The 23,502-nt window shown below is 38.2% G+C and overlaps 1 protein-coding gene across 1 annotated transcript; it reads left to right on the top strand.

The window, feature by feature from the left end:
• Positions 1-966: 966 nt before the first annotated feature.
• LOC119523544 (odorant-binding protein-like) lies at positions 967-21,621 on the top strand. The gene is made up of 10 exons (XM_037822356.1): positions 967-994; positions 4,557-4,873; positions 5,307-5,446; positions 8,139-8,206; positions 10,156-10,266; positions 17,705-17,832; positions 18,883-19,121; positions 19,656-19,839; positions 20,311-20,434; positions 21,449-21,621. The coding sequence occupies exons 2-7, from the start codon at positions 4,793-4,795 to the stop codon at positions 18,907-18,909; spliced, it is 555 nt and encodes a 184-aa protein (XP_037678284.1). The 5' UTR covers positions 967-994; positions 4,557-4,792; the 3' UTR covers positions 18,910-19,121; positions 19,656-19,839; positions 20,311-20,434; positions 21,449-21,621.
• The last annotated feature ends 1,881 nt before the right edge of the window (positions 21,622-23,502 follow it).

The raw sequence follows: 23,502 nt of genomic DNA, 5'->3' as shown, positions 1-23,502 counted from the left end.
TTAGTTTTTTTTCAATAAGCTGAATTATGTAAATTGTTATCAATCTTAGGCCTAGTGGTTGCAGAATATATCACTGACTGAAAAAGGTTCAAATTAATTCAATTTTTATTCTATGATAATACAAGGATATGAGAAACACTTAACTACAATGATCCATTTCAAATGTGCAATTGCATTTTCATTCTCCATTCCTTTTTTTTTTAAAGTCTTTTTTTTTTTTTTAAAGGGTTTGATAGTTTTTCTGGGAAGACTTTCTAAGATGACCAGACTGTGCAGTTTCTGTTACAGCATGTGATTTCCCTACATGAGACTTTCTACCTTTTTATTTATTTTTATTTTACATACAAAGATTTTTTTTATTTTTACAAACAAGTTTTTAATCTCATAACAATTTTGTTTTCTCCCATCTTTGCCATTTCATTGAGTTTTCTTCCTTTGTGCATCCCCAAATTTTATGTAGGATCAATTTCTTTTACCTGCATTTCCCTAATTAATAGTAAGTTCATGAGGAATTCCCTTCCTTTTTGTTTGAAAATATATATCTCACTTACAGCATAGTCGGTCAGGTTGGCAGTAGAGCATTTTACTACATCATTGAATTCCTTGCTCTTGTAGGGAATTTACCTGTCTGTCCTTCTCCCTGCAGGCCTGGAACAGTGAGCTCATCACAGACGTGTGACACAGCAAGACCTTGGCATTAGTACCTGTGAGAAATCCCACCTCCTTTGCAATGTAGCCAGGTAAATGAGCATGCTGTTCTCTGCTGTGTGTTCCAATGTTAATTAAAAAAAAATCAGAGACAACCCACTGTCTTTGTTTCCTAGGGATGCCATAGCAAATGACACAAACTGGGTGGCTTCCAACATCAGAAGTTTATTTCTCATTTCTGGAGGCGGAATGTCTTAATCGAAGATGTCAGCAGGGCTTTGTTCCCTCAGGAGTCTGTAGGGTTCCGGCTGTCGCCAGTAACCTATGATGTTCCTTGCCTTATGGTGTAAGAATCTCTGCTTCCAAATGTGATCATCTTTCTGTCTGTCTCCTTACTTACTCTATCCAAATTTCTCTTCTCATAAAGACTCCATTCATTCTGGTTTAGGACACCTCCTAATCCTCCTTTGCCTCAATATAACCAATCATTCTTCTAAGATTCTATTCCCAAATGGGACCACACTCGCAGGACCCAGGCTTACCAATCGAACGTGACTCTTTTGAGGAACACCATCCAATTCTTAACACCCACACATTCTAGATATCAGAGAGCCTGCAGGTTCATGGAATCTAGTGTCTGGCTAGGATGGACTTGAGAAGGAGCTCTTCTCACATTTCCACTCTGATGTCTTTTCACTGATATTGGCTCTTTCTTCAAAAATGGTACTGCTATTGTCCAAGACCTTAGAAAAGAAAAAAAAATCAGTTCATCAACAAGAAAGATGTTGATGAAGAACTACATCTACTGGCATATCAACAGAGAAATATGGTGTCTGTGGTTTAATAAAACAAATGCATGAAGCCAAAACCAAAGTTAATAATGCAGAGAGGCGGGTGACTTTTCTGCAGGAAGCTGCCCCCCCTGACACTTGCAGACACTATAGGACATCTTCTCTAGCCCTGCCCATAGCAATTATTTTTTTCATGAATGAAACCCACTGTGTGTGTGTCTTGGAATTAGGGTGATCACGAACTGTCTTGCGGTGGCTTTTATATTTCTCTTTCTTTCTCCATGTGCACAGATGGGTAGATATTTGCATGGCTTAAGGAAAGCATACAAGAGGGTTTCTGGAGTGAAAACAGCATGAGGACAGATAGAGTCTTGCTTCTCATGCTTCCATTGAGAGAGAAAAGTAGTGTCCCATCTTTGCCTGAACTCTGCCAACTCAGATTGTTTCCCAACAATCTGAAGGTTAATGCTAGAAAACTAACTTTGTTACACTGCAGGGAGTGAGCTCAACTTTGGTTGTGCTGGGCAAATACTTATAGCCCCATAAAATGGTACTGTAGAATGTAGGATCCAATAATTACTTATCATGAGGAACTTTTCTAAGATATGTGTTCTCAATAACGGATGATATTTCTCCAAACATTAAGATGTCTGTGGTAGTCAGAGATAGAAGCTTTAGGCTTTAATTGCAAGATTCACTTAATAGGTGGAATTTTCTATTACCTCCTTTTAATATGAACTGAGTGGCCTTGAAAGTGTGGCCAATGGTTTTCTGTTGTCAATCTTATTTAGGACACAGTGGGCCAGTCTCTTTGCTCAATCTTGAAAAATAAAGGCACAGACAAAAACAATAGGAAAAGAAAAGAAGACATACCGAACTCCTAGAAATGGTTCTAGAAATGAGGAAAATATTTGATTACCATCATCAACTTGGCTTGTACCTGAAGAAATCAGAAATTAGAAAACAAAGACCTTGGGAAGAAAATGTGCAGACTTGGTCTAGCCATCCTAGACAACTAGGGAAATCTGGACATAATTTTGAAGGCAAAGAGAAAATCAGCATCGAGAATAATTGGAAATATTAATAGTTGAGCTTCAAGTTGATCAATCTCCTGTAGTACAGCATGCCCTGAGTTATAACATGTCCAAGAACATTATGGAGTCAGGATCCTAAGGAGGTTCAAGGGAGATGAGATGAGATTAAATGGAGCAAGACATGATAACATTGGATTGAGTCCCCTTGTTGATTGACGGAGAGTATTGTCCATCTGGGGATGTTGGGAATGGAAGAGAATGGAAGGAACCTTGTTGGATATGGAATTAAAAAAATAATTCATGCAACAGACAACCACACAGAAGAATATAAGCAATATGTAGAAGAGAAAAAAAAGATACACCTAAATACAAAAAGAAAGAAAAAAGAACATAAGGCCAGAATCAAAGAGCAAAGTTGATGATTTATGAACAAAAAGGAAAGCGACCAGTTGGTGGGTATGGTGTCATTTTTTTGAACCTTCATGAAAACTCAGAGGGTATGATAGTTCCCTGGAGTAGAGAACTCTGAGTCAATGCTCTGGGTAACTCAATATAGTAGTTTAAAATTTTTATTAGAGAAATCGTAGTTTACAGGAAAATCATGCAGAAAATACAGAGTTGCCGTATACCTGACCCCCCCCCCCCTTAACATTTTGCATTTGTATTGAAGTATGGTATATTTTTTAGAGTTGATCAGAGAATATTACTATAATTGTATTAATTGTAGCCTGTGTTTTATGTTAGGAGTCACTGTTTGTATTGTGCAGTTCAATACACTTTTCACAAACATTTGTTCTTTCTTGAGGGAGGGAGAGAAAATATCTTGAGGGTGTTCACCTGGGTGAAAGTAAATACACAAAGACATGACAACAAATCAGAATTTCCCTGGTCTCCCAAGTTCTCAGAGGACAACCAAATCTCTAGTGAAATGAGAAGATGCTTTCTTCCTTTTTATATTCCGAGAATATGGGGGACAAGATGGTTGTTTGAAAAACAATTAAGTTAGTCATTTTTAACCCATGACAACTTCAAATTTCTATGCAAACCTTCAGTAGAAGGAAAGACAATCAGTGATTTATTTACTTTATTTCAATGAAGGTAATCAGGGATTTGCAGAGAACAATGCCTGGATCCTTTAAGGAATGAAGAGAATTTAATTCCCATCTCCCAATATGATCTTGGCCTGATAGTAATAAGACATCTTCTTTCCTGGGCCGAGTGAGGTCAGCCACAAGCTGGTAGAGTTTGTAGTTCCTTAGGCGAAGGGACAAAGTTGAATTTAAACAAGATGGACCACGAAGGTATTGATCACAATAGACTGAACTTCATAACTTATTCATCCGGGTCTTTTATTCTTATTCAAAAATGTGGTCATTTGTCCTTGGCATCCCAATGTCCCTGCCCTTATTCTAGAACTCATTTATTCCTTCTATTTAACAGCTGGCAAAATAAGGGATTGCAAAGGAGCATTTTATTGTTGCTGTTCTTTCACTTTGTTAGCCTGTAAGTTTGAATAGCAAGTTGACTTACTTAAGAAGAAATGTACCATTTTGACATTCTCCAAGATGACTCTTTTATTCTGGAGGTGAGTTCATTGGTGTTTGAGAGAAAATAATGTGAGCTACTTCATAAAGAACAGTTCTCTATAAGCCAAGTATGGATCTAAGAGATGTACATGGATATGAAATTGTCAAATGGTCGTAAGAAATTCAGAGGACAAGTCTGGGGCAGCAAGAGGAAGAAACAGGTATTTCCCTCCCTGCTCTGGAGTGATAAACACACTGTCCCTATAGAGGCTTCCAATGTGGTGTAAACTCCAGCAAGTTCTGTTTACGAGCCTGAGGCAGACTTGGGACCACATGTTGACACATGGGTTTATGGCTTGGCATTTCTCAAGGCTCATAGGGTATAACTTTTGTTCTCCAACCACAAAAATGAAGGAGCTGTGCTGGGGCCAGAAGGTTTAATTCCATGAAAATTAGTGGGAAGGAGTGAAGGACAGGGTTTGTTCCAGGTATGTCATCTAAGATATGCAGACTGGATCCAAGCAACCCACCTTACCCAGTTCCTGAAATTCTTTTAGGTAACCATGGGGAGAAGGAGTAATTTGCACAAATTCTACAAAATCCTCAGAGAATATGACTGCTAACCAGGATGTTGACTGTCAATATTTTAAGATGGTTCCTTATCACTAATAACAAGTAGATAATGTACTATGTCAACAAAGAGATGATATAAAAGAGGCAGCATTTCAGAATCTCCCCAACTCCTGGTCCACTCTTAGCTCTTCCAGAAGAGGGACTGACAAGCTCCAACAAGATGAAGATTCTGCTGTTGACTCCTCTGCTTGCTCTGGTTGTTGCTAACCAGAAACCTCCATCTGTGGAAGAACTCTCAAAGGTATGAGGTGTAGGTTGCCCGGGAAGGAGGAGGTCTGTGTGTCTACGTCTTTTGGGATTTTTAGGCATGGATTCAAATGTATGGACACCTAGGTCTATCCACCTCACAACCTAGCTATCTTCCTATGTACCTGCTACTTATACCCTCCTATACATCTAGAATGCATCAGGTTTATAGGCCAAAGAAACTGGATGTTGAATTTGAGTTCCTTGTAAGTTTTGTTAATGCAGTTTCAGCTATGTCAGGAATAACTCACCTTCTTGTTTTACCATTAACTTTGGGTTTTCAGATGACCTCATAAAACCTGCCTTGTTCACTAATATTAGATATTTTTATGCAAAGTTAAAGGGGAATGGAAACTCATGATGGATAATCTTGGGGAAATAAAAAAAAGAGATTGACTAAGCTTTCTTACAGTAACATTGTTTTTTAGTTTTCAGGACCCTGGAACCTCATTTTCGTTGCAGCTAATAACAAAGAGAAGCTGGACATAAATGGGCCATTCAGGACTTATATCTGTAATATTGAATTTAAGGATAAAGATGGCATGGTCATCTTCAAATATTATTCCGTGTAAGTAAATATTGCATGAAACAAACCCCACAGAAACGTCTGACTCTTGAGAAAGTCTGATTCCATGTTTGCAGTCAAATATGTGGATTATGCTCAAGAAGCATAACTCAGGAGGCTTTGCTTAGAAGTTTCTTCAGGGTTGTGTCATCCTTACTGGTTTAAGACCCTAAGGACACCATGGACATTGGCTTGGGGGACAAGGAGCCAAGGAAGCAACACTTGACTCATCTCACCAAAGAATTGAGGGACAGAGGAAGCAAGAAATGAGTCTAACTTAAAAATACTCAAGTCCTTCCTGACTAGTCAAATCTTTCATGTATAATTTTTTAAAGTTTTGGAATTAGGAGAAACATGCTCCAAAAAGTTGTGAATAAAAGGATCAATGCAAAATGTTCTCTACCATGACAAGCTTAATCATGACCATTAAAATCAATTATTAAGTTGATTAAAGCTTCCAATTCCTCAGTAGTTATTCATGAAAATGCTTGCTATATTGCAGGCATTTTGGTAAGAACATAAATGAAAGATGATGCAATTTTTTTTTCAATGCATTTGGCAATAAGAAGAAATAGGAAATTTGCAGGGAGTTGCTCTAGGAGAAACAGACATGAAGGAAATATTGGTCTAGTTTGCAAAACTTGGACAAACTTCCTAGTTGGAAGAAAAGAAAAATTAGCTTATGAAGAAATTATATGTGAAATTATTAGTTTAAATTATGTGTAAGGGGTTGAAATCAGGAGGGGAACAAAGTTAGCCATTTGTGAGGAATTGGGGAGTAAATGTAAAGGCTCAGACTAGGGGGGTGTTCACCTGTTATAAGGAGTAAAGGTGAGATACAAACAAGAAGTGTGTTTTAGAAATTGAATGAAGGAGATTTCTGTGGATTGTGTTTATTTCTTGAATTAGAAATGGACTCCAGCAATCAACAGCAAATTTTTTTCTTCCTCTCTTTTGCTATGTCCCTTACACACACACACACACACACACACACACACACACACACACACACACACACACACACACATATTCTCTTGCATGTCAAAACACAGGCATGTGGCTTAAAGAATAAAAACAAATAAATGAAATCACTTGTAATGAACTCGATGACAATCAGCAAAAGAAGTTACAATGTGATCTGATACAACTACCTATCCAATTTTGGTAATTTTTCAAGAGTATCAGATGACCTTTTTCTTTCCCAATTTTTATATTTTTGTTTCCTTCTATGTTTACATGGTATTATATGTAGCCACTCCTTTTAAAAATCAATGAGCTATAATATACATGTACTAAAATTCCCCCTTTGGAGTGTGTAAATCAGGTTTGAGAAATGCATACACCCTGTCACCACCACGCCACTGGAAAGTCCCCTTGTTTCCCTTCCCAGTTCATGCCTCCCCATCTCCCAGGCACTGCATCTGTTCTCCTTTCTCTCCCCTGCTCTAGAACTTCACATAATGGAATTAGAGAAGGTGGCATCTTTGGCAACTGGCTTCTCTCACTGAGCATGGTGTTTTAAATTTATCCACTTGGATGCATTTCTCAGTAATTGATCCTGTTTTCATTGCCAAGTAGAATTAGGGTTTGGCAATACCACAGTCTACACATTCTCCAATTAATCGGCAGCTAGGAGGTTTCCACCAATAATCTGAGGGTTTCTGTACTGGTTTTTGTGTTGACATATGTTCTCATTTCTCTTGGATAAACATCCGGGAGTGCAATCGGCACATCACAGTTAAAGTACTTATTTAATGATGAGAAACTTTCCGGTCGATTTCCAGGTCACTGAATCATTTTACATTGTCACCAGACATATATGATACTCAGAGACTCTTATTCTTTCTCTGACCTGGTGTTGCCATCGTTTGCAATTTTCTGCATTACAGTGATTGTGAAGTAGTCATGTCTCTCAGGGGTTTTAATTTACCTTTATGTCAGGAGTCTTAGCAGTGAACATTTATGCTTTTTTTCTATTGGTGAAGCATATGTTCAAATATCTTACCAATTTTTAATTTGATTTTCTCATTTTATGATTTTTATTATATAAAGTCTTCATATTCTCTGAACAGAAATATCTTGCTTAATATACATACATGTATATATACATACATACACATGTATTATGTCTTGTCACATCATTATCATACGTTATATATATAATGGACAGATATAATCTATTAAATCTATATGCATACAAATGCACAGTTCTGGGTGAATATGTGTGTGTGTGTGTGTGTACGTGAGACTTGGTGTTTAATTTTCTTAATGATGATGGAAGAAAAGGAGTTGGTGATTTTGATGATATTAAACTTATCCCATCATGTTTTATGATTTCTGTCTACTAAGAAATCACTGATGTTTAGAATCATGAATTCTTACCTTTATACCAACACCCTCTAGTTTAAGGATTTTTTTTTTTTTAACTTTTTAAGGAACCGAGGATTCTTCTTTTCTAAACTTTTATGTTTTTATTTATGTTTAAATATAGCTTATTTTTGCTTGCTGATTACCTTGGGGATCACTGCTCTGATTCCACATATTCAGAAAAAGACCATACTTTTTTGAAGGTTCTGTTGTCAGGGCACTCATGATGTCTAACCCAGGGTTTGTTAGGGTTAAACATGGAACATCCTAATTTATATGGAAATTGTACTATTGTATCTCAGTTAACATGAAGCTGTTTGTTTTCAAGAGTTAATGGAAAATGCATAGGAGCAACTGCAACTAGAAAAAAAACAGGAAATTCTTATGAAATTGAATGTAAGTATCCATGTTTCCTGCTGAAAATATATTAAGAATAGAATTACTTCTCTCAGATTCCTAGAAGAAAAATAAATGTCTGAATTGCAATTCTGCTTACAATTGGAAGAGCAACCACTTAATTTTCCAACACATAACTTTATCATCTGCAGTGGGATAAACCATAGGTTCCGAGGTCCATAAAATTTTGAATGCATTTCTGTAATTCAGTAATAATGTTTGTTGAGGATGTTTATTTCAGAATGTTATAGGCAAGGGGGTGATATAATTATTAATGGCAAAAAACTAAACAGTAACATCTTTCTTGAGTATAAATATCAAGATCTATTTTCTATAACCAAGCACCCTTAAAAAATAAATCTAGTAAAGGTTTGATTTGATTAAGTTCTAAAGAAAACAGTGTTTTCATAAATCAAGCTTGTTAATTCATAGTCAGAACTCCTTGTAAAAGCAAAGAGGATATTTGTTCAGATTTCTGTCTTTTTTCTATTCACTGGACATAACATCCCAAATTTTAGATAACTCAGTGAGTAAATACTTGATTAAAATTTAATTGTATGAATCTGTGTTTCTAATGTTTGCCTTAATAAGACCTAGCAAAATGACTATGCTATAAACATACTAATAAAAATATACCTATTCCAGATATACAGCTCTACAATTCACCAGTGTCACTTCTTCTGTATCAAGAGTACCTAAATACCAGTGTTTCATTTTGGTTTTATTTCTATGTATTTTATTTCTTTTGTAAATCTCATGAATGTCATCTAACAGCTTACCTTTCCATTTCTCATTTTCTGTCATACTGTTTTATGTGGATTTTGAGGCAACAAATGTAAGAAGGGAAGAGAAAGATGGGGTTGCCTTTAAAGCCAATGAGAACTGGGAATTGCAAACTAAAGCATCTTTATCTTGGAGAAAATAATGTGGAACCATCATACGTAAAATGCCTGCCGTAGCTTTCCCACATGACTTCTAAGAAGACTGAGAGAAGATAACTTATATAATGACAGCCATGACCTTCATTAACTTCAGAAACCTATTTCATTTTTTCTGCTAAATGTATCCTTGGTAAAACCATTGTATGACCTCCTTGACTAAGTATCTGAAGAGATGTGCATAATATGATACAAAACATCTCAACACCATCCAAGATCCATGGATTTAGAGTGAGCTTCCATGAGATTGCTCTACAGATTTGGGGTTATAAAATATTGAAGTTGTTTCAGATGCTCCTGGGATTTTTACTAAGACTGAAAATATTTCAGGAAGTTACTCACATTGGTGCAGATTGAAAAACACCTCTGATAAGTGGTTTAATTAATGTAGAGTATATTGTGGCTGGAAGATAGAAAGTTATAGGGTATAGTGACCATGAAAACTCAATCAAGGTTTGTTCTCATCCCTTAAAGTGGCATTCCAGGCAGAGGGATGGCTGTGTCCAGAGAGTTGAGGTTGTCCTCCGCTAGTGGGAAAGTAATTGTCACGTGTCACCCCTGCCTCTCCTCACATGCAAAATTGACTCTACTCCATATTATGTAGTGAGTGGCAGGGTTCAATTGTGACATAATTTTCCTGGGTTGTGGTTCCAAGGAATGGCAAGAATTGTTGTTGCATGTCCAGAAACCAAATATGTACTTCTGTTTACAGTAGAACACAATTCATGTCTACAAAATTTTTGGCATGGTTAGAACACATGGCTTAGAAACATCACTGTAAGGCAAGAAGATATGTGGACCTTTTTATGGGAGTGGATGTACGGAAAAGTTCCCACAACCTTCCTTGCTTTCCTAATTGATTATTGCATTTACTGCAAAGAAAAAGTGATTCCAAAGTCATTGGTACAGTATTGCCAACAATATGCTCAGTTAGCCAGGATAAGTCTAATCTTGTATAACTCAATTTACGTGTTGCTCAAGTTGATTTCCAACACCCCCCCCCCCTTACAGATGCAGGTAAAACTTTATTCCAAGTTATTTATGCAACAAAAGCTGCTGTGATAGCACGTGCTACCAACGTGGATGAGGAAGGCTTGGTCACCAAGATGACTGAAATCTTTGGTATGTATCCCATCCCAACCTCCAAGAATTAATTTCAGGCCATGGCTCTATGTAAGTCAACCCCTAACTCTTCCTTTTATGACATGTTTAAAACTAGATTCCAGGGTTTACAATAAACCTTCATAAATATTTAATGTTCAAATCTGTTGTCTCATACACATTGATGGTTTCAATCCCCAAACAACTGTAAAGCGTTTGATATGTGTGCTGTATTTTTTGTGATGTGAGGTTCACATTGACAAGAACAGGGATTTGCAAAACAGGAATGTGATATGCTAATAAGAATAAGTAGTCTCTGATATCTGTTTGTCAGGGAGCCATGCTTTCTGGCAAAGGATTGAAACATATTCTAGTTTATTTCAGTCAAGAGAGGGCATGAATATTGGGTCTAGACACAAGAAGTAAGAGATTCCAGAAGAACTGGTACCAAAATTCATGCAGATCTTTATGTATTTTTGGAGGCCAGCAAACGATGTGGATAAATAAATTTCACAGTGTTGGATTGCAGTTGTAGACCTAACTCAGAAAACCATATTTCTGATGTGATAATATCAATTATTTAGATTGTGATGAATTCTGAATGAAGAACTGGGTTTGACATCCATTTGTGTCACCATGTATTGCGAATTTCTTCGGGATCATAATGGAGAACATTCTTCCTTTTGCATGATGATTTTCAGGCAGAGGAAATTATACTGATGAAGGACTCATTGAGAAATTCAGAGTTGACAAAGAAAGGAGTTCCAGAAGAAAATATCATTAATCTCAGTGATGCAGATAATGCAACTATACTTTTTCCTGAATGTATAATTCATCTAATGTATACACATAATATCAGGAAACCAACTTAATTCTTTTAAATTCCTTTGACCAGAAATTATCCTTTATAAAATCTGTACCTTAAAATATCTTTGGAAATGTTGTTCATCACTTGCTTTTTTCCTGTTCCTATTTTTTTTTCTTTTCTTTTCTTTTTTGTTTTTGTTTTTGTTTTTGTTTTTTTTTTTTTTTTTTTTTTTTTTTTTTTTTTTTGCAGATCCTTGTCCTAAGAGTTCTGAATTTAGGGAATTGGAAACGCTGACTTCAAACCTTCCTGTATAGAGAGAGTAGGTTAAACTCTTCTGTTATCCATGCCACTATGTTAATTAATTCAACAAGCAAATATGCTGACTGAGTAGGTTCCATCTTTTTGAAAGTAATTACTCTCGTGTCAATAACTTAAAATTTTGCCACGAAAGGACACTCTTGGGATGCAAGGTAATTTTGTTTCCACTGAGACCTTACAAGGTCAAATTGTGGTGATGAAGCTAGATGCAATTTGGTGACCAAGCATTATCAGGCAAGAATTATGGAAATGATGGTCATTGAAGAGAAAGTAGCAGAAGTCAGCTGAGGTTGGGGAACCGTGGCAAAGAATTTTAGGAGACAAAGATTCAGTTTTTGGTATTATACAATCAGCCCTACTTGCTTTGCTCATGCAGCAGTAATCTCTGGGCAGTGGGCTTAGGAGACGTTGTCATTTCTAAACATACTTTCATTTTACATAGTCATGGATCACATGTGGCCTTCCAAAACAAACCCACTTACACACACATGCTGTATTTGATGAAATCACTCTAGGCATGGGAAAATAAGTGCGATTTTTAATTCATTAAAGGGAGATATCCTCAGAAAATGACATTAATTTTGGCTAAAGCATGACCTTTTATCTGGTTGGGGGGGAAAAAAAAGAGAGAAAAGGAAACTACCAGCAACTCAGGGCTGAAATTCATATTATTTAAGCTACAAAAAAAAAAATAATAATAATTAGAGAAGAGGAGTGTAACTCAGTCCTGGACCTGGCATTTATGTAAATATGGGGTATATATCCTTGGAAAAGTTCCAAATGGACTATGTCAGAGATGCAATGTATTACATTCCACATAAAAATTCATCTGGGTTTAACCTCCCATCTCCTCCAATCCTTGAACCCCTATATTTTGATGCTCACCCCTATCAGGCTGTTAATGGGTTACCACAACTAAAGTTTTGTCCTCTATTCACTCCCCCCAAAAAACATAATGACATCAAGAAACTGAGACATGCACTTCTGCGTGGCATCAGAATCAACAATAAGAAGAAAGCATTCCTTGCTTCTACATAACCTTGAGCTTCTCTCCTGAGAGAAGCACCCCATTCCCCATTTCATTTCTACTGGCTGCTTCCTGATGTCATCAATAGATTTTTAAATTTTAAATACATTTCTTGAATTATACACAAGATACATTTGTGTCTGTGGGAAAAGTCATCAAAAGTTAAAAACACACAGATCTCTCCTTCAAGTAGAGCTCTAAAGTACACGGTGTCTGACATGGAACGAGTGTTCCACCTGAGAGAATTTTGGTGATAATTAAATAGATTATCTCAGGAGTTGTCAAGGTGAAAGTGGGAAAAGGAGCTGAGACAGACAGGTGGCTACTTTGTTCTGTCATGACAGGGTATAGGCAGGGGTCTGGGAAAAGCCCCAAGGAATACCTTTTGCATTATGGGGAACAGAACACTGTGAGCTGCTTATGGTGATTTGCAGAGACAGACTATGATGCCTACTTTATCACCTTCCTCTGAAATTGGGAGGGCAACTCTTGTTTCCTTACCTTCAAGTTAAGTGGAACTATGAGTCTGCAGTGGAGACACAGGAGAGATCCAGACAGAGGGTCCCTAGGGGAGATATCAGGTGAGAGATCCAATGGAGACATGCAGCTCACACAGTGTGTGAGGCTTGCAAGGGTGGGAAATTCTGCTCTGCTTCAGAGGGCAGCAGGCGGGAGGGTCTCTGAGGAGTGGCAGTGCTCTCACTTTAAAACTGACAGAGAACATCCATCATATGCCATGATGAAAAGAGGTTTACCACCTAGAGGTCTAGCAACGTGGACACAGAACTTGTCCCAAGTGTTTGGTTAAAGTTCAGAGATCTAGACCCAATGGTGGAGATAAAATTAGTGCCAAGCAGTATTTAGGGTGAATAACTAAGTGGTTTAGTTACTGAGGCACACACGGCTTCCATATAGCCTATAGTTTGCCAAACCCAGGTACATCAAGGAGAATTATTATCATGATTAGTGATACCAATGAAGGGGATCTCATGGGCAAAGTTTTAGTTTTGCCACCTATTTTAACATATTGAATACATTTGTAGTTCTGTGAGTGTGGGTCAGATAAAAGATGATGTCTATTCTGAATTTTTCAATAGTTTATCTCTAAGATAAACAAGAAAGATCAAATCATTCTGCAAAGATCTGCCGTTTATTGCATGCTTGAGTGCCAAGACTGAGAACGTTCAATCGCACCAATTCATTGTTGGTGACTGTGCTAGGTCAAATCTATTATGTACCCTATAAGACACCATGTTCTTTTTTTCACTTTTAAAAAAAATTTCTAATGCATTTTTTATTGTGAACTTTAACATATATACATAATAGTGATAACTTTCAAAATACGATTTGACAAGCAGAGAGCAAATTTCAAAGAATATTATGGGTCCCATTTCTACAACTTCAGCTATTTCCATTATTGTAAAATATAACATAGACACAGAAAGGTGTTAATTTTTGATATACAGCTCAACAAGCAGTTATACAGGTTATTTCAAAAATTGTTATGGGCTACCGTTCCAGTTTCAGTTCTTTCCTTATTATGCAATGTGTGGTATACACAGAATGGTGAAGGCTTTCAAAGCACAATTCAATGAGTAGCTTTAGAGCAAATTTCAAAGAATGTTATGGGTTACAGTTCTACCATGTCATCCACCCCCTTATAGCTATTCCAACATCCTAGCATCTAAACAAACACACATATTTATATTTAGTTTCATTATTCATAGACCTTTGTTAAATCTTGTTTGTTGCTACCCCTTCCTCTTAACTTACTTTCTTTCTCCATCTTCAGGGGTGTTGTTCTGATTTGCTAATGCTGCCCTTTTGAAAAACAGAAATGGACTGGCTTTTATAAAGGGGGTTTATTTGGTTACAAAGTTACAGTCTTAAGGCCATAAAGTGTCCAAGGTAAGGCATCAACAAAGGGTACCTTCACTGGAGGATGGCCAATGGTGTCCAGAAAACCTCTGTTAGCTGGGAAGGCACATGGCTGGCATCTGCTCCAGAATTCTGGTTTCAAAATGGCTTTCTCCCAGGACATTCCTCTCTAGGCTGCAGTTCCTCAAAAATGTCACTATTAGTTGCTCTTGGGGCATTTGTCCTCTCTCAGCTTCTCCAGAGCAAAAGTCTGCTTTCAAAGGCCATCTCCAAAATGTCTCTGTAAGCTGCAGCTCCTCTCTCAGCTCCTGTGTGTTCTGCAAAGTGTCCCTCTTGGCTGTAGCAAGCTCGCTCCTTCTGTCTGAGCTTATATAGTGCTCCAGTAAACTAATCAAGGCCCAGGCTGAATGGATGGGGCCACACCTCCATGGAAATTATTTAATCAGAGTTATCACCTACAGTTGGGTGAGTTGCTTCTCCATGGAAACACTCAATCAAAGAATTACAATCTAATCAACACTAATACATCTGCCCACACAAGACTGCATGAAAGATAATGGTGTTTTGGGGGAAGTAATACATCCAAACTGGCATAGTTTGTCCATTTGATGGTGTCCCACATGTCCCTTAGGCTTTGTTCACTTGTTTTCCTTCATTTTTATTATTCATTTTTGAGTGTTGATCTTTGTTCTGGTTTGCTAATGCTGCCATTAAGCAAAATACCAGAAATGGATTGGCTTTTATAAAGGGGGTTTATTTGGTTACAAAATTACAGTCTTAAGGCCATAAAGTGTCCATCAACAACAGGGTACCTTCACTGGAGGATGGCCAACGGTGTCCAGAAAACCTCTGTTAGCTGGGAAGGCATGTGGCTGGTGTCTGCTCCGGAGTTCTGGTTTCAAAAATGGCTTTCTCCAAGATGTCAGTGTCAGCTTCCAATGGCTGTCTTCAAAATGTCTCTCTCAGCTTCACCTCTTCTCTAACACATCACTCTTAGTTGCTCTGAGGTCCTTCTGTCTGTGAACTCCTTTATATGACTCCAGTGATCCAATTAACACTCTCCCTGAATGGGTGGAGTAACGCCTCCATGGAAATCATCCAATCAAACGTTTCACTCAGTTGATTGAATCACAACTCCATGGAAACAATCAAAAGATTCCAATCTAATCAACACTTATATGCCTGCCCCTACAAGATTGCATTAAAGAATATGGCTTTTTCTGGGGGATATAATATGTATAAACCAACACAGGTGTCTAGGCAGTGAGCACCCTAACTTGTTCATATTAAAAGGGGGTGTCCCCAGTATGGGGAAGGGGGCTACATCTGATTGTTGTTCTAAAAGAAGCTGCTGCCTCTGGATTTTAGGACTTGTCTGGCATAGGAACACTCTGGAGGATTTAAGTTTCTGAGAGAGAAAACTTAGTCAATGAATCTTTTATAGAATCTCAAGTAGGGACTTAGGTATTTGGGGACTACATTTGGTAAGGGTATGGCATGCTGTGGCCAACTGGGATGTCTAGGTGGAGCTTGCATAAGAGAAACCTCCAGGATAGCCTCTCAACTCTATTTGGGATCTCTCAGCCACTGGGACCTCAGCCTGTTACCTTTCTTTTTCCCCCCTTTTGGTCAAGTAGGCATTTTCAGTCCCTCACTGCCAGGGCCAGGCTCATTCCTGGGAACCATGTCCCACGTTGCCAAGGAGATTCATTCCCTGGGAGTCATGTCCCTCTGGTGGAAGAGGGGGGGATGAATTTATTTGCTGAGTTGGGCTTAGAGAGAGAGAGGCCACATCTGAGCAACAAAAGAGGTTTCCTGGAGGTGCCACTTAGGCATAATTTTAGGAGGGCTCAGCCTCCTATTTACAACCCTTGAGTTTCACAAGAGAAAACCTCAAGTCAAGGGTCTGATTTATTAAGTAGTGGGTTGTTAATTTCACTTAATATGTATTCTATCCAAAGATAAATGGTTGGTTTCTTACATTATCTTACTTTGTTGTACAATCATGATTCTCAACTAGCCATGTTCTTTTAATGTAATCATGTAAAGGCAGACTCTTTGTGGGTGGAATCTTTTGATCTGGTTGTTTCCATGGAGATGTGACACACTCAACTGGTGGGACCTTTTGATTAGATTATATCCATGGAGGTGTGACCCCGCCCATTCAAGGTGGGTCTGGATGAGTTTACTGGAATCCTTAAGATAGCTCAAGGGCCAACAAGACCCAGACCTAAATGCCTGAAGAAATTGAGAAAGGCATTTTGGAGTGAAGATAAGATGTGTAATCCAGAGTTTGCCTTGGAGAAGCTAAGTGAGAACCCATAGTACTTAAGGAGGAAGTCACTAGAGTCAGAAGCTGAAAGCAATGCAGCCCAGGAACGAAGGACTAGCAGACACCAACCACTTGCCTTTCCAGCTGACGGAGGTGTTCTGGATGCCATTGGCCATTTTTCAGTGAAGGTATCCTCTAGTTGATGCCTTAGTTTGGGCACTCTTGTGGCCTTAGAACTATAAATTTGTGAACTAATAAATCCCCATTGTAAAAGCCAATACATTTCTGGTATGTTGCATTTCTAGCAGCTTTAGAAAATGGGAAGAGTGACCTTGGCTTTTCCTTCAAACATGGGACAAGCTAATAGTCAACAGTTGCTTGGGTAAAAAATAAATTCACACCTGAGTGACAATATTTTGAGAAAAGACTATTTCCAGGCTTTGACTCTGATTAAAATATCACCAAGAGATGAAATGCCAGTCACTTGGTAAATGAAACTCCAAAGCTTAGGTCTAACAAAGAGGAAACAGAAGCCAACCAAACAAAAACACTAACACATGAGCACAAAGCTGAAGGTCAACAGTGGAGAGAGGCAATGGTTTCTTTCTTTCTGGAAACTGTCCTCTCTGACATTTGTAGGCTATCATAATGAGTCCTGTCCAAATCTGTCCAAGACTAAAACTTTCCAGAGACTTTTCTTGGAATATGATCATCATGACTATGTCACAGCTTGTTTTTTTTTTTTTTTTTTTAAGAAAATTTTCTGTCCACATTGATGGATACGAGGGATTTTTCTTGGCAGGCATGGACTTAAGGGGCCTCTTACAGGAAAGTATTTGAGAGAACAAGCTTGAGGAAAGTTTCAGTTTGTTGCCTCTAATGTGGTTTTTGAGTTTACCTGGCTCATCTGCCACCTCACAGCATCTCCAAATGAATGAGCTTTGATGGGAAAATGATGGCCCTTTGATTCAGTCAGAATAAATGACCCCACGGGAGCTACGTTAAATTGTAAGACCAAGGTATTTCATACTTCCTGTTAACCCACTTCTAAATGATAAATTCTTTAGGTAAGGAATCTCGGGTCTCCCTTCCTTCATTATGTTTTCCCATGTGTTGTATTGAATGTGACATGACTTTCCTTTTCCTCGTGTGTTAGGTGACATCCTACAGCACAAGTACTTCTTCAGCAGACCTAGATCTGGGAACACTCCACCTTCCACAGCTATGCCTCATGGTCCAATTGACTTCGCATGCAAGAATCCCTTCTATTTATGGCTTGCTCCAGTGAGTCTGACTGTAGAGTATTGGGCACGATTCTGGATTCTTGTTTTTTAACAGGTTTTTTGACATTTTCTTTCACCAGGAAGTAAACCTGTTTTTGAGCAGTGTTTTCTCAATTTTCCCAATTAAAATAACACTCTGACATGATCCTTCATTTATTAACCAGTCTGAGGCACCAGGGATACTGGAAAAACTAAAATCAAAGCATACAGACCCTGGCACTATGGAGTTGACTCTCCAGGGGATGGAAATTGCCTATAAGGGAAGACAAAACATAAATGGAAAGGAGTTAGTGAATGTGGGAATAGCAGGTACAAATGGGACTGAGCTGCAACCAGCCTAGTGGGGCCCGAGTAGAGTGAGAAGGACGTATAGAACTTGGGGACAGTTGGGAGAACAAGCAAGATGTGTAGGGAGTTGCAGGGGACTGTAGAGAGGAGGATTTTGACTCTGTGTGGGATGATCATACTCTCATAGAGAAGCAGGACTTCTCAACTTGAGCCATCTTGACATGAGTGAATCCTTGTTGTGATGTGCAGTGGAAGAGGTTTACCAGAATCCCAGACTCTGTTTACTACTGGAGAGCACTGTCTCCCCAAATTGTGACAACCAAGCAGTAACAATATACAGCTGACCACCAGTTTTGATAACCCAAAATACCTCAAGACATTGCCAAATGTCTTCTGTCCAGTGAAATTATCTCTGGTTCAGTACAAATACCCCAAATCAGCTTCTGAGCCCCTGTCCCAAATCTAGTAATAAAAGACTCCAGGATAAACATATAGACATAGGAATCTTTTCTAACCAGGACAAAAGCAGAGTCTTAAAACAGGCCAAGTTTTGGAAAGATGGCTGTAAACCCTTGCTACCAAAATGTGTGTGCTAAGAACATCAGAATAGACATAAGTCAAAATTGCATGCGATATCTAGCACCCTTTTTTGGATGCTTGGAGAATCAGTTGAGTCAACTAATATATAGCAGCATAAAATCATTTCTAATATATTAGAAAATTAGAACAATAGAAATAAATTGTTTTTCTGCTTTTACCCCAGTATGGGCAGGTCCTTGATGCAGAATGATCATTGTGGTCAGGAAGATTAAAGAGGCTGTTTGGGGGGAAGAAGGAGATGATAAAGTCATGCCTTCTAGAACTTTGGGCCCTAGAGAAATAGGCAACCTGTATCAATTCACTTGGGAAATCTACAAATGGAATCTAGTTGCCTACCACATGGAAACTTCAAGAGGATGAGTGGTAAAAGCACGTATCATGATATTTGGTGCCATAAATAAGGTAGGAATGTTTAAAAAAAAAGATGAGATTTAGTTGTATATACATGGCAATGTGAACTCTAGAAATGGGTATGGGAGTAATAGCCATAGTAGGATAACAGTTAAGAATGCATTCTTGTGAAAAATGTTTTGTATGATTTAAACATAGACCCCTCTAATGGAAGTCTTAAATTGTAATTCATGGTTTAAATGGCATGGATTATTGTTGTTAAATGAGGCAGTAACTGTTTTAGAAAATCAGTGAAAAAAAGTAACGCAGGGGTCTGGAACTTATATCTTGGACTGCATAGCCCATTATTGAACTCAGTGTACAAGAGAGAATGAATATTACTATCCTTGAGATGTCTTGGATGTGTTGTGCTCTCTCACAGTAAAGGTCACATATCCAGGCACGTTAAGCTTCTCTTGAAAGTAATCTCATTAATCAAATGAAATTAGCCACACAAAGCCCATCACAGCCAACTAGGATGTTATGGGAAGACTTAAGAATGGACATTGTCTTATTGTTAATAACAGATACGTGTCTTGCCAACAGAGAAAGAGTATTAAATGAGGCACAAGCCCAGATTCTCTCCAGCATGGAGCTTCCCTGCACTGTTCCAGAGGAGGGCTTGACAAGCACCAACGAAATCAACAAGATGAAAATTCTGCTTCTGGGTCTTGCACTTGGTCTGGTTTGTGCTGACCAGGATCTTCCAGTTGAGGAAGACTGTTCTAAGGTGCTAGGGGCAGAACTGCTGGGGAGGAGGACTTGTCCTATCCTGTGGGCAAATGTGTGTTTCTCCCTCTTCCCATTACATATGCGTGTATCCAAATTTATCTGAATCTTGTTCTCTCCATCTACAGTTGCATGTCTATATATATTCAATGTCCTGTCTTTCATCTCTAAATCTCCATCTTAGTTGTCCATAAATGAACAAGCCCAAAAAGCAAAATGTTGGTTTGGAGTTTCTATGACATTTGATGACCCTATTTTAACTATTTCAAGAAACTGCTCATTCCATATTTCATGTCTGAATTTGGATCATTATTTAGTTGTATGTAATTATAGTCAGTGAATAGAACCATGTTTTTTTTCAATAGGATATGATTTTGTTTTCTATTGAAATAAAGTACAGGCAATGTTTACAATGGATGTGGGTGAGAACAGATATTGACTAACCTTTCTTATGAAAATGTTTTCTTCTTAGATGACAGGAGCATGGCATCTGATAACATAAACAAGATTGGCTCTGATGGCCCATTTCAGGCTTACCTCCACTCGATGGAATGCTTGAATGAAAGCAAAATTTTGTCCTACACGTTTTACGTCAAGTAAGCAAAATATACTGTGTGTTTAAGAAACAGAAACAATGAGATTTCAGATAGTGTCTGGAGTTAAATTTGCCTTGAAATATCAGGATCATGTTCAAGGATTTGCGTCTCTGAAATTTATTCCTAGAAGGTTGTTCTTAGTATGGTGGTGTGTGGCCAGTTTCATAATGAGCCACATGGGGATGGCCATATGGTACTTTCTTGGAGGGCAAGGAGGGGAGGTAAGCCCGTATCATTAATGATGGATGCATGGAGGCACTAAAGAAAACTCTTGTCTCAGAAGCCTGAAGTGTAGACCAGTGGCAGTCATCTGCCAAGAATGTATGTGCATGATGTTTCAGAGTTTTTCATGTATTGGGAACAAGTTACATAGTTTCTTCTGCCATCCACTTAAATGTGAAGTTTTCTATGCAAAAAAATGGACCCTTTTATCTCAAATTTTTCCATGCATTTCTACATCTCTGACACTTGAATAGTTTTTGCTAAAAAGGTGTTAAATGAATTCATAGAATTGCCAACTTTGGCTTGGAATGGGTGACCTAGGGAAGCACTGGTATTTAGGGGAGAGCTGAATGAATGGTCTGGGCAATAGACAAAATGAGAAGGTGGAATTTCTATATCAAATACTACAGCAGTTATTATCAAGTGGAAGTTTTCTTTATTTCCCAACAGTGGGCACCTGGCGATAGCTGTAGATACCATTGCTGTCTGAACTTGGGGGCTGTGGTTGCTACTGGCATCTATTGGGTGGAGACTAAGAATGACCAACATCTTTGGATACACAGGAAAAGGTCCCCACAGCAGATAATTATCGGTCCAGGATATCTATAAGTGCTCAGTTGGAGAAAACTTGGAATATGTTGTTCCAGCAACTTCTGGGGAGATGAAATGACTATAAGACTGAAAAATCTACATTTTTTAGCTATTAATGTATTATTTACCATTGGCAGTCCCTCAAAGCCAAATAAAAGTGCATTGGTAACTGGATTAGGAATCAGGGATTTTTTTTTCCAGGATTAATGGTGAATGCATAAAATACACAGAGCAGGGAGTGAGAACAGGAGAAGACCAGACCTACAGCCTCGACTGTAAGTAGTGATGTTCTCGTATGCTGTGCTGGTTGGAATGTATTATGTCCCCCAGAAAAAGCCATATTCTTTGATGCAATCTTGTGGGGCAGACATATTAGTGGGGATTAAGTTGGAATGTTTGGATTAGGTTGTTTGCATGGAAATGCACCCCACCCAACTGTAGGTGATAACTCTGATATTTCCATGGAGGTGTGGCCCCACCCATTCAGGGTGGGCCTTGATCAGTGGAGCCATATAAATGAGCTGACAGGCAGAGGGAACTCAGTGCAGCTGAGAGTGACATTTTGAAGAGGAGCTACAGCCAAGAGGGACACTTTGAAGAAAGCACAGGAGCTGCAGATGACAGTTTGAAGATGGCTGTTGAAAGCAGACTCTTGCTCCGGAGAAGCTAAGAGAGGACAAATACCCCAAGTGCAACTAAGAGTGACATTTTTGAGGAACTGCAGCCTAGGGAGGAACATCCTGCGAGAAAGCCATTTTGAAACCAGAACTTTGGAGCAGATGCCAGCCACGTGCCCTCCCAGCTAACAGAGGTTTTCCAGATGCCATTAGCTGTCGTCCAGTGAAGGTACATGATTGTTGATGTGTTACCTTGGACCCTTTATGGCCTTTAGACTGTAACTGTGTAACCAAATAAACCCCCTTTTATAAAAGCCAATCCATCCCTGGTGTTTTGCATTCGGGCAGCATTAGCAAACTAGAACATATGCGTACACATCTCAAACCATGGAGGGTTTTCCAATTCAAGGTCTCAGCTCTGTCTCGGAATTCAAAATATCTAGCTTCTAGGACAGTCCCTACGCTAATTACAGATGCAACCTGAAAAGTCACTTAATTTTCTAAATACTCATTTTCTCGTGGGAACTCAGGATAAATGTTAGGTCATAGATAGTCCATGGGGGAAATGTCATCATCACATGTGTCTAAGACCATGACCCAGTGTGCTTATTTGTAAGGGGTCATGTGCATGGGAAAGTGTTTAAAGTTACTTCAAATGAAACCAATAATGTCAACATTGCTTTACCTTTTATCAGCCACCAAGATTACTTTGGCCTTTAATCAAGTAATGTAAATCTTAACAAAGTCATGATGCAACTGTTTAATAAATATGATCTGCTTGTTTTAAATCCTAAAAAATAAGTGTTAGTCTAATTTAGAATGCAGTAAAACATCAATGAATTTTGAGCAAATCTGAGCTTTAGTTGAAACTAGTGAGAGAATCAGGACAAATTTCTATCCATGTGGTTCAGAAAAGCTATAATTAATTTTCAAACCATAAAATTAAAATTAATGGACCGGATACTTAAGTGTTTGATTTTGTTTTTTAGAAAACAATAGTACAATTTTAGGTCATGATTTTGGCTGTGATAATGTTTTTGTTTTTAAAACTTTATCAAAAAATTAAAAAAACAAACAACCCACAACATTTCAAACAAAGCAAAGGACTAAGAAAAACAAATAACCTGAGATATAAATACTTTGCTTCCAGTATGTTCCTACCATACCCCAAGAAAATTAACAAACCATAACCAAACAATGGAATAAGAAAAACAATCTAAAAAACTTCATTGCTTCCAGTATGTTCCTACCATACCCCAAGAAAATTAACATTAATGTTAGTTAACATTGTTGTTTTAATGAACTAGTGGCAGGATTTACTTGGAGAACAAGTATACATATTGTATACATAAGATTTTGCCAATACCAGAATTTTTAGCTTGTTCTTTCAATTACTTACTGTGTTCATCGAAGCTCAGCAGGAGAATATGATAGAAACAGTGTTGTCTACTGTCTTTCCTTCCATGGATGCTAGGTTTTCCTGTTTCTTTACTTGTATTTTCAGGTATTTATGTCAGAAGTATTGAGAAATGGATTTTATTGGGCTTGGTTTTAGGAACCATGCAATAAAAAAATTCCCTTTAGGCAATTCAACCTCACCGAATCAAGTCTAGGAATATTCTTGGAAACAAGACCAAC

The sequence above is a fragment of the Choloepus didactylus genome, chromosome X (assembly GCF_015220235.1).
Source record: "Choloepus didactylus isolate mChoDid1 chromosome X, mChoDid1.pri, whole genome shotgun sequence".
In the NCBI taxonomy this organism is placed as follows: domain Eukaryota; kingdom Metazoa; phylum Chordata; class Mammalia; order Pilosa; family Megalonychidae; genus Choloepus; species Choloepus didactylus.
This window is presented reverse-complemented; position numbering and strand designations above follow the sequence as displayed.

Excerpts from the sequence above, each read along its gene's own strand:
- LOC119523544 (XM_037822356.1), top strand. The coding sequence starts at position 4,793 with ATGAAGATTCTGCTGTTGACTCCTCTGCTTGCTCTGGTTGTTGCTAAC. Across the intron at positions 4,874-5,306 it reads CTGTGGAAGAACTCTCAAAG|TTTTCAGGACCCTGGAACCT; the intron begins GTATGAGGTGTA and ends ATTGTTTTTTAG. Across the intron at positions 8,207-10,155 it reads AAATTCTTATGAAATTGAAT|ATGCAGGTAAAACTTTATTC; the intron begins GTAAGTATCCAT and ends CCCCCCTTACAG.